General features: G+C 34.4%; 2 protein-coding genes across 2 annotated transcripts; one reads left to right on the top strand and one right to left on the bottom strand.

Annotated features, from left to right (window-relative positions):
- The first annotated feature begins 244 nt into the window (after positions 1-244).
- Positions 245-1,071, top strand: LOC105788204 (uncharacterized). The gene has a single exon (XM_012614978.2). It carries the CDS (start codon positions 386-388, stop codon positions 896-898), a length of 513 nt encoding a protein of 170 aa, XP_012470432.1. The 5' UTR covers positions 245-385; the 3' UTR covers positions 899-1,071.
- Positions 1,072-1,161: 90 nt separating this feature from the next.
- LOC105788206 (RNA polymerase II transcriptional coactivator KELP) lies at positions 1,162-3,386 on the bottom strand. The gene is made up of 3 exons (XM_012614979.2): positions 2,965-3,386; positions 2,746-2,851; positions 1,162-1,530 (listed from the first exon to the last, which is right to left on the bottom strand). Exons 1-3 carry the CDS (start codon positions 3,244-3,246, stop codon positions 1,436-1,438), a joined length of 483 nt encoding a protein of 160 aa, XP_012470433.1. The 5' UTR covers positions 3,247-3,386; the 3' UTR covers positions 1,162-1,435.
- Positions 3,387-15,210: the final 11,824 nt, after the last annotated feature.

The following is a 15,210-nucleotide window of genomic DNA, read 5'->3' as shown; positions in this document are numbered from 1 at the left end:
GAAATACAATTGAAAAACCAAGAACCCTAAATATGTTTTAGATGCCTAAATAGGGTTAGAAAATAATCCAACTAAAGTAAGAAAAAATGCAGACCCCCTAGACCATTAATTTCCTAATTATCTGCTTCTTAAATGTCGTTTACAGAAACACCCATTTTATTTTAATTATTATTTTTAAATCCATTTCTTCTATTCTTTTGCCTTTCCACGTTCCACAAACACTCCAAAATTTCCATTTTAAAACAATCTAATATATTATCACATGCCACCGTTCTTACTTTGAAAAACAACAGTTAAATTGTCACTTTCTGCTATAGATTCCATGTTTTAAATACCCCCCCCCCCACAAGGTTTGCACCACAGTGGTGAAGTTAAAATTTTGAGAATGGGGAATTGTTCTCTCAAAGGGGTCACTGCTGAGTGTAGAAACTCCATCAGGGTTTTAACAGATGGTGGTGAAATCATTGATGTTAAAGGCCCTAAACTTGCCCGAGATATTGCAAACGATTTTCCGGGGTACGTTATTTGTAAAAGAGATCAAACTCAAGCTTCAATGTTTCCATTGAATGAAGGTGAGTGGTTGGTTAATGGGGGATTTTATTATCTTCTTCCATTAGACAAAGTTGGGGCACCAAAGATGTCGATGGCAGCAGCTGATTTTGTTGAGAATTTGTCGAGTGGGTCCGCTATGGAGGTGTTGCCATGGAAGAAGAATGGGGTTTGGAAAGTGAAACTGGTGATTAATAGTAGCCAGCTGGAGGATATTTTGTCGGAGCAAGTTAACACTGAGGCTTTGATTGAGAAGATGAGAATGGCGGCTGCTACTGCTACGCCGAAACGGAGCAAGGGTTCTAGGCTGGCTGTGGGGTGCAAGCCAGCCTATAGCAAAGCATCGTAATAGCCAGGCCGGTTGACGTAGCTAAGATTTGCCTGTACCAAATCTGGTTTCTTCTAGAATATTTGTTTCCATGCAGCTTTTTGTCTTTGTTTTTTTCAATGTTAAAATGCTTAGTGGCTTAAGCATCTTGTACATATAATGCAGTTATATATATACACACATGGATGCATGTATGTGACAGCAGTCAAATACACATACAAACATATATATAATAGTACATGAACCTAATGGCTAATGCTTAGAATAAAATGGGATCGAGTTAATAATTATGAATATAAACTTTCTTGCCAAAGCATATCACATACATTCTAGATAAGTATCAGCATCGATTACACAATTCACATCAATTCCGACAGGCTAGATCTGCCACAGTATTCCAAAACGGGATTCAAAAGCATTACAGAATCGAAACAGTGATATAGTCTTTTGAAAGGGGAAGTGGCAAGTGTGTGCATAGCCACCATAGATGCTGAGGTTAAGTTTCAAAATTACATATTTGAAATCCGGCATTTCAGTGTCCGTCTACGGATGATGCTCTCACATGGTATGTGACTCCATCTTCCTAACAGCTTTCTCAATGTTTGGTATGTTCTTCCTCAAGGTAGACCATTGTTCTTCTGTCAAACTTATTCCTGTTGGCACAACAATTAGCATTAAACATGAAATTCTTCAATAGTACGGGGAAATGCGAAATGCCAAAACCGGGAATCAAGTTAAACCAAGGATAATATATTAATACTATAACAAGAACATCCTACAGTCAAGCAGAGTAAAGACAGAGTGAGAGAGAGAGAGATTGTTTAAAGGCCACCATGATAGAAATTTGGCCTTGAAATACCTGCCTAAGTTCCAAACCAAAACCAACAATTATGTCTATTTGATTTGATTAAACACTGACAATTCTACAAAATCCACCCAAGCAGTAAAAGACAAGAAAACTGACAAAAACAATGCAACACCATATACAGCATAAAGTGTGAAACCCACCCATCAAAAAAATGCAGCTCATAGATGTAGCATATAGTAGGAAATTGAAGAAACGAGATACAGTAGAGTATTCACGTAGAACTAGTAAAGAGAAAAATAGACTAAGAATAAAGTAATAATAAGGTTATTTCTAAAGAATATACATGAAATCCATCAATCTCTTTATGCTTTACGCCCTTCAAATATATATCCAAAAACCATAAAATTTGATTTCAATGCTTTTCTCAGTTTACTAATATCATGGCCATAGTAAAGGAACCAGGACACTAACTTTGTAATATTATAGGAGCAAGGAAGAAGAGAAATTTTGATTGGACCCTGTCATGTATAGTTCCTCCACAGTTAAATAAGTGGAAGCATTCATGAGTGTTGCAAAATCTACATAATTTTTATTACAAACCAAGTTGAGCTACAAATGAGTGATCACAATTGCCTGAAGAACAGAGAATAAATAAGGTGTAAACAAGGAATACATCAAGAAGCATGATAAGCTGAGACGTCTGCAAAAAGTATGCCAAGTTACCATTCATGCAGATATCGTGCAACCAAATTTCCAATCAGTCAAAAAATATGAACTTCTTATTTCCTAAGTACCATAGATTTGTTAATGAGGTAGACCAAAATAGCAACAATTCACAAAAATTAGTGTTTCTTTTTCTGCCATTTCCAAGCTCAACACATTTATAGACTGAACAAAAGCTTAACTTCAGCAGCATAACTACTAGAGCATTTTTCTTTTAACATCTTCTAATCCAGACATTGAAATATATATATATATATATATATATATATATATATAATCCAAAAGAAACAAAACCAAGCCTGAAACAAGTAAATTTGAAACAAAGCTAAGCATTTACCTTTAGATGAAGGAAGTTCCTTGCCGTCCTTTTTATAGTACTCCCTTATGGAAATTAAAGTTTTCCCTCTGAAGTCTTGGAGAGTCACCCTTCTCTTGTCAGACAACTGGGAAAAAACAACAAAACAAAACCAATAAACATGAAACCTCAAAACCCCCAAACTTCACTTAAAACCCACCAAAAGAAGAAAAGGGAAACCACAAAGAAAAAGAAACAAACCCTGCAAATAATGAGATCACCATCATCATCAAACTCGTTGTTGTTATTGTTATTATCATCACCCGCAGCTTCTTCTTCTTCTTCTTCTTTGGCCTTTTGTTCTTCGAGGAAAGCATTGACGACATGTCTGACATAAGCCTTGTACTTGGATTCGGAGAGGTCGAGTTCCAGTCTCTTGGAAGCCAATTGTCGAATCTTGTACTCTGTCATTTCGTTCATGTCGGCTTCTTCCAAGAGTTCCCTCACCGTTTTCTTTATCTTCTCTCTCGTTTCTGAGTCCATTTTCTCGGGTATTCTGATTATCGGTTTCAAGGAAATCTAACAATAAGAGGGCAGGCGTGAGATTAAAGAGTTGGGGGTTTCACTGATCTTTTGTTTAGATTTGGGGTAAATTAAGTTATGCTTTTCACGCTTTGCGCTAGGGCGCATTCGCCACTATCCACATGGTCATTTTTTAAAATTTCTGATTTAAAAATAATTAATTCATTTGTCTGTAGTATTTTTCGTTAAAATTTACTATAAATAAATCTATGCTTGCAAATAATAAAGATGAGATATGAGAAGATGGACAAAAACATATTATAAAGGTAATATCTTTTATTTTTGTTCTTGGTCCCTAAGCTTGCTTTTTATTGGTTGTTGGTCTAAGGAGCGGTTCTACATTGTACTTATTCGATGGGTATAGAGTGGTCTACTTTGTAGTAAATTGGGCTAGTTGGTTAATAATCTAACCTTCACTAATATGGTATAACAATATGCCCCCCCCCCCCTCTCAACCTTAGGTTTAAGCCAAGTTATAAAATGGTCTAGAAAACTTATGTCAAAGTGCTTATTGGATGTGATACTTGATCATTTAAGCATTTTGCAAATAGGTAATCAACTGAAGTTGTTTTATATGATATGACTTCATTTCTTTTTAGAGATTTGGCTTTATCAATCATACGAGGGCAAATCTTTGGAGGCTAAATCATTTAATTTGGTTGCATATTTTGATGGATCTGACTATAAAACATTTGTTGTTGATTAGGATTTCTTTTATGCTAGTAAGGATGTCTTGCATTGTCCATTGAGTTTGTTGCTTTAATGCATAGTGTCTAGGAATAAGGCTCTTTTGAGTAAATATAAATTGATCAATGATACTCATTGTTAATTCGAGGATTGATCTATTTGATTATGCTGACAAGGTTGTAGTTATAGTAGTATTGCATTTGTCGAGAAATTGAGGAAAGCTTGTGAGGAGTCTAAGCTGTGTCAACAATATTGAGATCAAACTATGCGATTTTTGGGGCTCTTGAAGGGTTTGTGGTAAAGGCAAAGTTGATTGTTGAGATTATATTCCTTGAGGTACTATTTCCTTTTTATTATATGAACCAAAGTAATAGACTTCGTAACACCCATCACCCGTCCCCATCGTCGGAGCTGAGCTACGGGATGCTACAACAAACAACAAAATAGTTACATGCATTTTTAAATCAAGAATTCATTTAAAACATTCAATAATTATCATACATTCACACAAGTTATACTTTGCAAACAAAATCGAGTTTAAATCGAGCTTACGAAAGCTCTAAAGTAGGCCCGGAATCGAACATGAATCAATTTGAAACTTTTATAAAAGTTTAAAGGAAATTATGCAAAATAAGGGTGTAACACCTTATATCCAACCCGATTCACCTGATTCGAATGTAGGATGCCACAATACTTACATATTTAACAAAATTGTTTAGCTGGCAAAAAACCATAGTGGTGAATTTTTTATTTATTTAAAAATCTTTTCTAAGTCAAAAGTTTTGAACGAAACGTTTATTATTTATAACAGACTCTTAAAAGCAATATAAAATGTCGCAACTTAAATTTTTTATCAAATAGACATATTTGTGGTGTATAATACTATTCACTATTTGAAAACATATTCCCAAAATTGTCTCTCTGTATGCATAACATTGCACTACAATCAACCACCCTGGCATATTGCAGGCTTGGTCCCTTCTAGCGAACTGGTTCAACTCAAGAACCTACATTACAAATAAACACTCATAAGTTCAATGGAACTTAATGAGTTTCAACCAGTTTTACCTTTAAACAATGATGTTGAATTCCTCGACTTAAGAATTTTAGACTTCTTTTTAGATTTTAGAGGATACTTTTTTTATTCCTAGCGGAAAACTAAACGCCAACCTCTAACTCGACCATTTTGTACACATTCCACTTGATTGGTGGATTACAGACTTCCCACCTTAGAGCAAATCCTATTTTGCAATTTCTTGAAAATAGAAATTGGATACATTTCTTAGAATGATATACCTACGAACACTACTATCAACAGATTCATTTATGGGCTCTAGCAGCGGTCAGAATACCAGTCACGCCGTATCTTCATGTCGATCCAGACAATGAATTTGGTTTGATGAAGGTAATATTTAGATCAACCAATGAAAGTTTAGATAACTTTAGATACAAAAAGGGAAAGACTCTCCAATTTGGCGGACACATACACCACCCACAAATACTTATATGCCAAGCTCTTTTTTTGAACTAGTGAGTTACTATGATAGATTCATCAGTCAAGTAATCTACTGAGGAAACCTTCAAAAAATGCCTCAAAAGCATACTCAGTTCTCACCACAGAGGCACACTAACAACTTGTCACTTAGTCATTACGGAATTCACTTTACAAACGTTCTAGATAATACATCACAAAGGCTCTTCAGATAATTCACCACAAAGGCTCTTTAGATAATTTGTCACAAAGGCTTGGCTTGGTTTGCCACCAGGCACCACACCAATTGTTGTGTTTGACGATATGGATTTGCCCAAAATGAGCATATCCTGAGGTTTTTCCATCATTGTATTGGATCTGGTGCCGTAAGTGTGGTATTTTTGTCAATATACACTTTTAATTTTTCGAATGCAAATTCATTGATTACGATTAATATACTTTGTATTATTGTCCTCAAATGGTTTTCACATGCAAAGAAAAATGGAAGAAAATATTGCTCATTGGTTGTCTAATGTTTAACTAATACTAAGCGGTATTACGTGGTCAGGCCGTAATACGAAAAGACAACTTGTATTAGTAGAAAAACCTAAACATGTCCTTAGTCTAATCAAAAATAAGAAAACAGATTCAAAGTCTAATATGTCATCTATCAAGTCCAATTGGGGAGATACATTGTCTTGGGCATCGGAGCAGATGACTCCCAGAAGATAGAGATATAGATGTGATTGACTGGACTAATAGTACATTGGATATGACTCAAGTAGAAAAGATCCTGAATTCGTTTATGGATTTATTCACTTGTGAAGTTCATAGTGTGACATACCTAAATCCTGAGTGGATGGTGGACTATGTATGCATGACTCGTACACTTTGATGTAAGTAAAAGCTTGAGTTCAAATAGATAAGGAACCGAAAGCTGGTGCGTTGGATATACAAGTTCTGCAGCATGTAGCGTCATTCACATAAGTGAAATTCATAGCCTAAAACATGGGTAAATGATATCCTCTCATTGTTATTAAATTGTTGATGAAAAGTAAACGTGGCCACAGGTCGTCCGTCTTTGTGATGGATGACTTGATCACTATTTGATATTGATTGACTTTTTATGAAGGAAGATGTAATGATTACCATAAGATAAAATATGATCATATTGGGAGAACGAATATTATCCCAAATAGATTAAGGATATCCTATGAGGGTAACGCACTTATGACAAGGTCATTGGACGAGTATTGAGTAGTTGCTTTCGTGACTAAATGAGTTTATAGTTAATAGACAAAAAGTCAAGACTTAATTATAAATCATTTGAGCCTCAACTACATATGTCCAATCGGTCCCTCCACAGCTCGTTGAAACTAGAAATGAATTACGTGTTTGAATATAAATGAACGAAATGAATAGAAAAAGAGAAATGAGAAACATTCAAGAATGATTATGGTTTTCTTTGAAATGGAGAAATGAAATCATTTGGAAATGAATGTAGTTTTTCAAAAATAGAAATGAAAATGAAAATGGAAAATTGCAATACTATATAAGATTACTTAAAAAATGATGGAAGAATGTGTTTATGTTTTCGGACTGTTTTGAAGCCCGAAAATAAAAATAAATCATTCGATCATAGTGAATGTGTTAAGTTGTAACATATTTAATGAATTTTCTCGAAATTTTATTAGGGGTAAAGTCGTCAAAATTTTCAATTAAAAAATGATGTTTTCTTCTTCCGAAGTTGATTGTAGCTTGAGGATAGTGATAAATTTTGTTTTATTATAGTTTAAGTTTACTTAATTATTATTTTACCATTTTACCCTTATCTTGTAACTTAATAATTCATAAAACCTTACCCAAATTTGTCCGCTACCTTTCTATATGGTTTATTTGCCATAATAGTCCACCACTTCTTTATTCTAGAACTATTTGACTCCTTTAAATAATAGAAACTAACATTCATAACTTTTACAATTTAGTCCTTTTGTTTAATCAACTATCTAAACGTTAAAATTTTTATAACAAATTTTAATACAAAACTAGTGACCTCGTAAATATTAAATAATTAATATTTACAGACTGACACATTAGAGTTGTGGTCCCGAAATCACTATTTCTGACACCACTGAAAAACGGGCTATTATAAGTCTCTTCCCTTTAGGAAATTTCGTCCTCGAAATTTTTTACTAGTGAATAGGTTCGAGTACTATGCTTTCATTGATTCTTCAGTTTCCCATGTAACTTCTTCATGACCATACTGGTGCCATAAAACTTTTACTAATGATACTCATTTATTCCGTAATTCTTTTACTTTGTGAGCCAAGATTCTCATCTATTCCTCAGGATACGAAAAATTTGGTTGTAACTCGACTTCATCGGGAGAAATCACATGTGAAGGATCTGACCTATAACGTCTAGCATCGAAACGCATCGAAACATGAAAAACATTGTGAATCTTTTCAAGTTTTGGAGGTAAAATTAATTGGTAAGCTATAGGATTGATTCTTTCACTAATCTCATACGACCCGATAAACCTTGGACTCAACTTTCCTTTTCTACCAAACTGTAATACCTTCATTCACGGTGAAACCGTCAAAAATACTAGATTGCCAACAACAAAATCTGTATCTTTTCTTTTTAAATTCGCATATGATTTCTGACAGTCTGACGCTTCTTTCAAGCAATCATGAATTATACAGACGTTGTCTTTAGTCTCATGAATCAAGTTTGTGCCAATTAACTTAGATTCATTCACCTCTAACCAGTAAAGTGGTGTTCTACATTTTCTACCATACAAAGCCTCAAATGGTTCCATTTGAATACTGGATTGATAATTGTTATTATACGCAAATTCTCCCAATGGTAAATAATTTTCCCAGCTACCTTCAAACTCAAGAATGCGTCATCATAACATATCTTCCTGAATATGTATTACCCGTTTTGATTGCCCGTCTATCTACAGATGATACACTATACTGAAATTAAGTTTAGTGCCCAAATCTTCGTGAAGTTTACCCCAAAATCTAGAGCTAAATCTCGAGTCTCTATCAGAAATAATTGACACAGGTACCCTGTGTAATCTGACAATCTCTGACACATATAACTCGGCTAATTTCTCGAGTGAATAATCTATTTAAATGGGAATAAAATGAGCCGACTTCGTCAATCTATCCACAATAACCCAGATTGAGTCTTTCTTCCTTGGTGTCACGGTAATTCAAATACAAAACCATCGTAACTCGCTCCCATTTCCACTCATGAATCGTGATAGGTTGTAACAATCCTGATGGTACTTGATGTTCAGCTTTTATCTGCTGACAAACTAGACATTTAACTACAAATTTAGAAATCCTGCATTTCATACCTGGCCACCAATACATCTTCTCCAAGTCATTAAACATCTTAGTACTACCCGGATGAATGGAATATGTATTGCTATGAGACTCTGATAAAATGTCTTGTTTTAGCTCTGAATTATTCAAAACACATAACCTATTACAAAAATACATCATACCACTAGTATCCATAATAAATCTAGTAGACGGATCATTCTGGATTTGCTCCCATTTAGCTGTCAGCTTTGAGTCGTTATCTTGCAATTCTTGAATCTGCTAGAGAAATAACAGTCTAGCTCTCAATTCTGTTAAGATAGAACCATCGATCTCCAATGTCAAATGACCATTTAATGCTCTAAAAAAATAATGATTTTTTACTTAATGCATCTGCAACAACATTAGCTATCCCGGGATGATAGTCAATCAAAAGATCATAACCTTTTAATAACTCTAGCCACTATTGCCGTGTGAAATTCAGCTCCTTTTGAGTCATCAAATACTTTAGACTTTTATGATCTGTAAATATGTGACGCTAGATCTTCAAAGTAAAAATAATAGCAGCTAAATCCAAATCGTGAGTCAGATAATTCCTTTCATGTGGTTTTAACTAACAAGAAGCATATGTTATTACTTTCCCGGCTTGCATTAACACACAACCCAGTCCACTGAGTGACACATCACTGTAAACAACAAATTCTTTCCCAGGTTCAGACTATGTTAGTATTGAAGCTTCTGTCAACATTCTTTTCAACTTATAAAAACTCTGTTGGCACTCATCTGACCAAATGAATCGAACATTCTTCTGTAATAACTTGGTCATTAGTGAAGCTATTATAGAGAAGTTTTTTGACAAAACGACGGAAATAACTTGCTAGTCCCAGAAAACTTCGTACCTTTGAAACATTTTTCGAAGCTTTCTAATTGAAAATAGCAGAAATCTTACTCAGATCAAGACGAATTCAATCTGCAGAAATCACGTGACCAAGAAATCTAACTTCTTTAAGCTAGAACTCACACTTGCTGAATTTTGCATACAGCTGTTTCTCGTGTAGAATCTGTAATGCAGTTCTCAAATGCTAGGCATGCTCAGATTCTATTTTTGAATAAATCCCAATTGATGTTATCTCTCGGTATTACTGCTGTTAACATTGACCACTAGCTACAGGCTTCATATTTTAGTAATAACACAACATATCAGAGATAATCATTAGGAGAACAGACCATTTCATCAAAAACTCATTGAATATTCTCAAGCCAATAGCAGGATCATCTTCAGTTCTACCTCGAAATTCCTTGGCACCATATTATCCGACTGTATCAATTGGAACCCATCAACTTGTTTCAATTATAGGAGGAGGTGGAGGTACTACAGGAGGTACAACAAGGGGTGGAGGTTGCTGAGGCGCAAAGTTATTTCTTATAAACTCGGTGAACCATTAACCCATAAACCAAATAAAACATTTTTAACTTCGTTTTCAGACATCTGTGGAATTGGTATACTATGAGTAGCTCCAGAATCAGTAGTCAGGACTTTACTATTAACTTCATTAGTTTCATCATGATCAGATTCAGATGACATCTTTAAAATCTACAAGAAAGTAGGGGTTTGATCAGATCAATCAATATCACACTATTACAAGTTTATATGGCATGTAATTTCTAGACTTCAAATACGGTATGTTCAGTTCGAGAACTAACTAAATTGTAGCTCTAATACCATTAAATGTAACACCCATAATATGTTTCCATCACTAGATTAGGGTTACGGAGTATTATTTTACATTTCAGAATATTTAACAAGTAATATCGAGTTTATCAATTATTTGAAAACATTCATATATAGGCCTTAAATCGAGCCTACGAGGCCTTAAAATAGTTTAGAAATAATTAGGGACCAATTCGAAGTAAATTAAGAAGTTTTGATGAAAAACTGAAAGTTTTCAAAATAGGGATCACACGACCGTGTGATAGAACCCAGACTGTGTGGCTACAAACATGGTCGTATGGCTACTCCACATGCCCGTGTAACTACTTCACATACCCATGTATGTAGACCATGTAACTAATTGTGCCCATGTAAAATAAGGTCTCATAGCTGTATAGCTCTCTATGACTGTGTAGCTTTGGGTCACACAGCCATGCCGCCAGGTCCTGTAACTCTTTGTGCCCGTGTGGACCAACCTGTACTGAAAACAGTTAAGGCACACGATCATGTGAGTAGGCCATGTGTGACACACGGTGGTGTGACAACCTGTGTCCCAGGCTGTGTGCATCCAAGATTGACCCAAAACTTGTCATTTTCACTCCCAAATGCTTAGGTACCTAAACCAACTTACTAACACATGATCACAAGGCCTCAACACACATTCAAAAACAACCAAAACATGCCAAATCAATCAACCAAATATCTAACCAATAAGTCATTAAGGACACCACAACTTAATCACTTAACATTTCATTATCTAGTTAAACTTCCAAGCTATGAACACTTAATCTCAACTAGCATACATTAAGATAACCAAGCTTTTTAATTGACTCACATAACTACATCCACTTGTGTCTAAATTGTAATCATACATACATTTATGAAGGAGTTGTAAAACACATCAAGATCATAAGCGTAACAAGTTAGACAACCTAAGCAATTATGCATATTTACAAACAAACTTAAATCCTCCTATTACATGTCATATAAGTGACAGCCTCTGGACGTACTAATGTCCAGAATGTGAATACTGCAATAAAATAGAGACTTATGAGGCTATATTCACAAGTATACTGGTCGAGTTCTAATATAGATTTTACAACGAAGTAGGGGAGTACTCCGAGGATCGTACCTAAGGAAGGCGAGTACTAAATCAATCTTTACCTCAACAATTAAAGATGAAAATAATACTTTAAGTCAGTTATAGTACGAGAGTAAAATAAGAAATATATTTAGGGTTTGTAAAATAATAAAATAAAATAACATAAAAAGAAATTAAAGTTGCGAGAGATAGAGATAAATAAAGTGAATCAAATCCGAGGATGGGTGATCAGCTCGCTTGGGCAATCCTAATTAACTATCATCTCAGGTTCCTTGTCAACCAACTAGTCGCTACCCTAGTAGGATCTTGCAATCTTCCACTAACATTACGAGTCAACAAGAAATACTTATCTTTCGACCTCACAGTCCAGACTGTCTTGGGGTAAAGGTGTTCACGAATGGGAAATACCAAATTTGGGTTAATTTCCACCTTGATGACTTCCCAGGGTTGTCAGGCCTAGGGTTTGTTTCATGTTCTTCCTTTCCAAACAATTGATCCGTTGAGTAACTCCATAAAACAGTTAAGAGATCATGCCTCCACTGGCTAATCCCCCATAGAAGGATTAGTTCCTTATGGCTTTAATAAACAACATGTAAAGAATGGAAGAATTGATCATGGGGAATGAAGCAAAATAGAGAGTTTAAGAAAACCTGATTGATATTGAATAATATGAATCCACAAAAGTTAATCTTGATTTACAATCAGATCTCTTGAAGAAATAAATAAACTAGACTATGAAAACCTAAAAGAAACAAGAAAACAAATCTAAAACCTAAGAAAAGAATTTGAGCTAATGGAAAGCCTCTATAATGTGTGCTAGAGAGGTCTATTTATAGCCTTCAGGTAGCCGTTGTCCTTAACCCTAGGTTAGTTGACGTTCCCGAGCTTTAATTTTGATTGTGCAGACCAAAACGCCCCTACTTTGTGTTTTATTCTTGTCACAGAGTCGATGTCGCGACACACCAGGACCTATGTCGGACATAGCAACTAATATGGTCCTCTGTAACCATTTTTAGGGGTATGTCGTGACATAGGCTAAGGATGTCACGACATTGAAGGAAGTTTCTCACTTTCTCTATTTTGCTCTCTATGTTGCAACATTGGATCTCCCATGTTGCGACAGATCGTCCAGTATTGGCCCGAAATGCCTTCTAATGGTCTCCTACACACTCACAAAGTACGTCAGTTCTCCCTTAGGCCTCATTCGGCCCTTAAGGTCAATAAAAGACTCGATTTGCACAATTTATTGAATGTTCGTAAAACTAAAGAAACCTAATTAAAACATAACAAAAATACTTGTATTCAAGCTCCTTAAATGTGAAAACTAGTTTAACCTGCTACACCGAATTACAGCAGATCAATAAGCCAATTTGTAATCAAAATCTACCAGAATGATCCTCAAATAGTGTGATTTCTTCAAATTGATTCGATCTCCTGATTTCCACAAAATAGTAATCTACAAAAAAAGAGACAAAAACACGAGTAAGCTTTCATAAGCTTAGTAAGTTCGAAGATTAAAACGATAAAGCTTACCGAATTAAATAAATAAATTCTATTTACAAGTTTAATAATCAAAACTTCCTTTCAACACAGTCACAGCAGCTGAGTCGATGCTCAACTAGAATATAAATCAATTTTTCTACATTTCAATAACATTTGATTATCGCCAAAACATTTTCGTTGAACGTTATATGGATATGAGTACACGATTAACCATCCAAGAACACGCGAAATGCTTATACTAGCTAATCCAATCGATAACACACCTCGACACTAAGTGCCTAGCCCGTAGGCTAACATCCGCCCCCAGTAACACACCAGAAAACATTGTAATATAGCACGATAGTACACAACAAATGTACGACCTCAATATATCCAGTGTATAGGAGATATACAAGAATAATCATCACATCTCATACCAATCCCGTACCACACGCAAATTAATCTATTGACATGCCAATCGTACTCTATCCTTAGTTCATCCGGCTCAAGATATTTCATCAGTACTGAATGCTATAACGATTCATTACTTCCATTCTTAATTACAAGCATTAATACATTATTCAACACTCAACAATTAAATTCATATGACACATTAATACATTATCGAATGAACTTACCAGACTAAACCGCAACAATAACAAAAGTACATGGGCTATTCTGCAACTTTCTCTTTTCCTTGATTTTGAACTCGTTCTTGATCTAGAATAATAATTTCATTCAATTAACTAATTCCAACAGAAAAATTAACTCATTTTATGCATTTAAGTCCTTTTATAATTTTTTTTACAAAATTAGCCCAACATTTCACTTCTATGCAATTTAGTCCCTAAGTCCAAAACACGCAATTAAACCATTTTCAACTTAAACCCAACTTAGTCGAACCATGTAGGAGCTCATTACAGCCCATATTTTCTGTTAATTTAATCAAGTACAAGCAACTTTACTATTTTTCATTTTAGTCCTTAAACGTTAAAATCATCAAAAACTACTTTACAAAATAATCTTATCTAACAACCAGGCTCAACATCTACCATAAAACTTCAAAGATAACTCAAACTCATTAATGGCATAATCCATAACGTTTGATAGTTTTACTAATTAGTCCTCAGGTTAGCTAAATCAAGCTAATATGAGCTAAGAAACATAAAAATCACTAAAAATAGAATAAAAAATCACTTACAAGCTCCAACACTAGCTTGACCGAACTTTGCTCTTCCAAAATGGTGTTTTCTTCTTCCAAAGTCGATTGTAGCTTGAGAATGGTGATAAATTTTTGTTTTATTATTAGTTTAAGTTTACTTAATTACTATTTTACCATTTTACCCTTATATTATAACTTAATAATTCGTAAAACCTTAACAAAAATTTTCCACTACCTTTCTGTATGGTTTATTTGCCATAATAGTCCACCACTTCTTTATTCTTCCTTTAAATAATAGATACTAACATTCACAGCTTTTACAATTTAGTCCTTTTCATTTAATCAACTATCTAAACCTTAAAATTTTTAGTCCAAATTTTAACATGAAACTAGTGACCTCGTAAATATTAAATAATTAATATTTATGGACTGACACATCGAATTTTTTGTCCCAAAACCACTGTTTCTGACACCACTGAAAAATGGGATGTTACAGTGACAGCTCATGTCTCAAGACATGTGCTCCATTTTTAACATCTAATGCTAGCTAAAACAAACACCAATTCTTGCACACCAAGACACACCATGCCTAGCTTGTTTCACATGGTTAAAAGCACATTCAAACATATACCAAATGTACCAAATATCACATTCTATGTGCTTAACCAATGTATCCTCACTGACACCACAAATGTTACACAATCACATCTTTTAAAATATTACCATTACCTAATACCAAACACATACCATAAATAAATTCAACTTGACCAACATCATAAAATACCTATAAAAAATTGCCATACTTCATTTCAACATCGATAAAGTTACCAAATCAAAATAATGTTTAACCAAAAGCACAAATATTTCCATACCAAAATATTATCAACTTGAGATTTAACTAATCAAATCACAACCATAAGAGCTTAGTTACAATTCAACTAATAAATTAACCATAACCACATCAAGTCCTATATA

The sequence above is a fragment of the Gossypium raimondii genome, chromosome 2, assembly GCF_025698545.1.
Source record: "Gossypium raimondii isolate GPD5lz chromosome 2, ASM2569854v1, whole genome shotgun sequence".
In the NCBI taxonomy this organism is placed as follows: Eukaryota; Viridiplantae; Streptophyta; class Magnoliopsida; order Malvales; family Malvaceae; genus Gossypium; species Gossypium raimondii.
This window is presented reverse-complemented; position numbering and strand designations above follow the sequence as displayed.

Coding starts and splice junctions, on each gene's coding strand:
- LOC105788204 (XM_012614978.2), top strand. CDS start 386: ATGGGGAATTGTTCTCTCAAAGGGGTCACTGCTGAGTGTAGAAACTCC.
- LOC105788206 (XM_012614979.2), bottom strand. CDS start 3,246: ATGGACTCAGAAACGAGAGAGAAGATAAAGAAAACGGTGAGGGAACTC. Junction 2,852..2,964: donor GTGATCTCATTATTTGCAGG/GTTTGTTTCTTT, acceptor GTTTTTTCCCAG/TTGTCTGACAAGAGAAGGGT. Junction 1,531..2,745: donor GGAACTTCCTTCATCTAAAG/GTAAATGCTTAG, acceptor TTGTGCCAACAG/GAATAAGTTTGACAGAAGAA.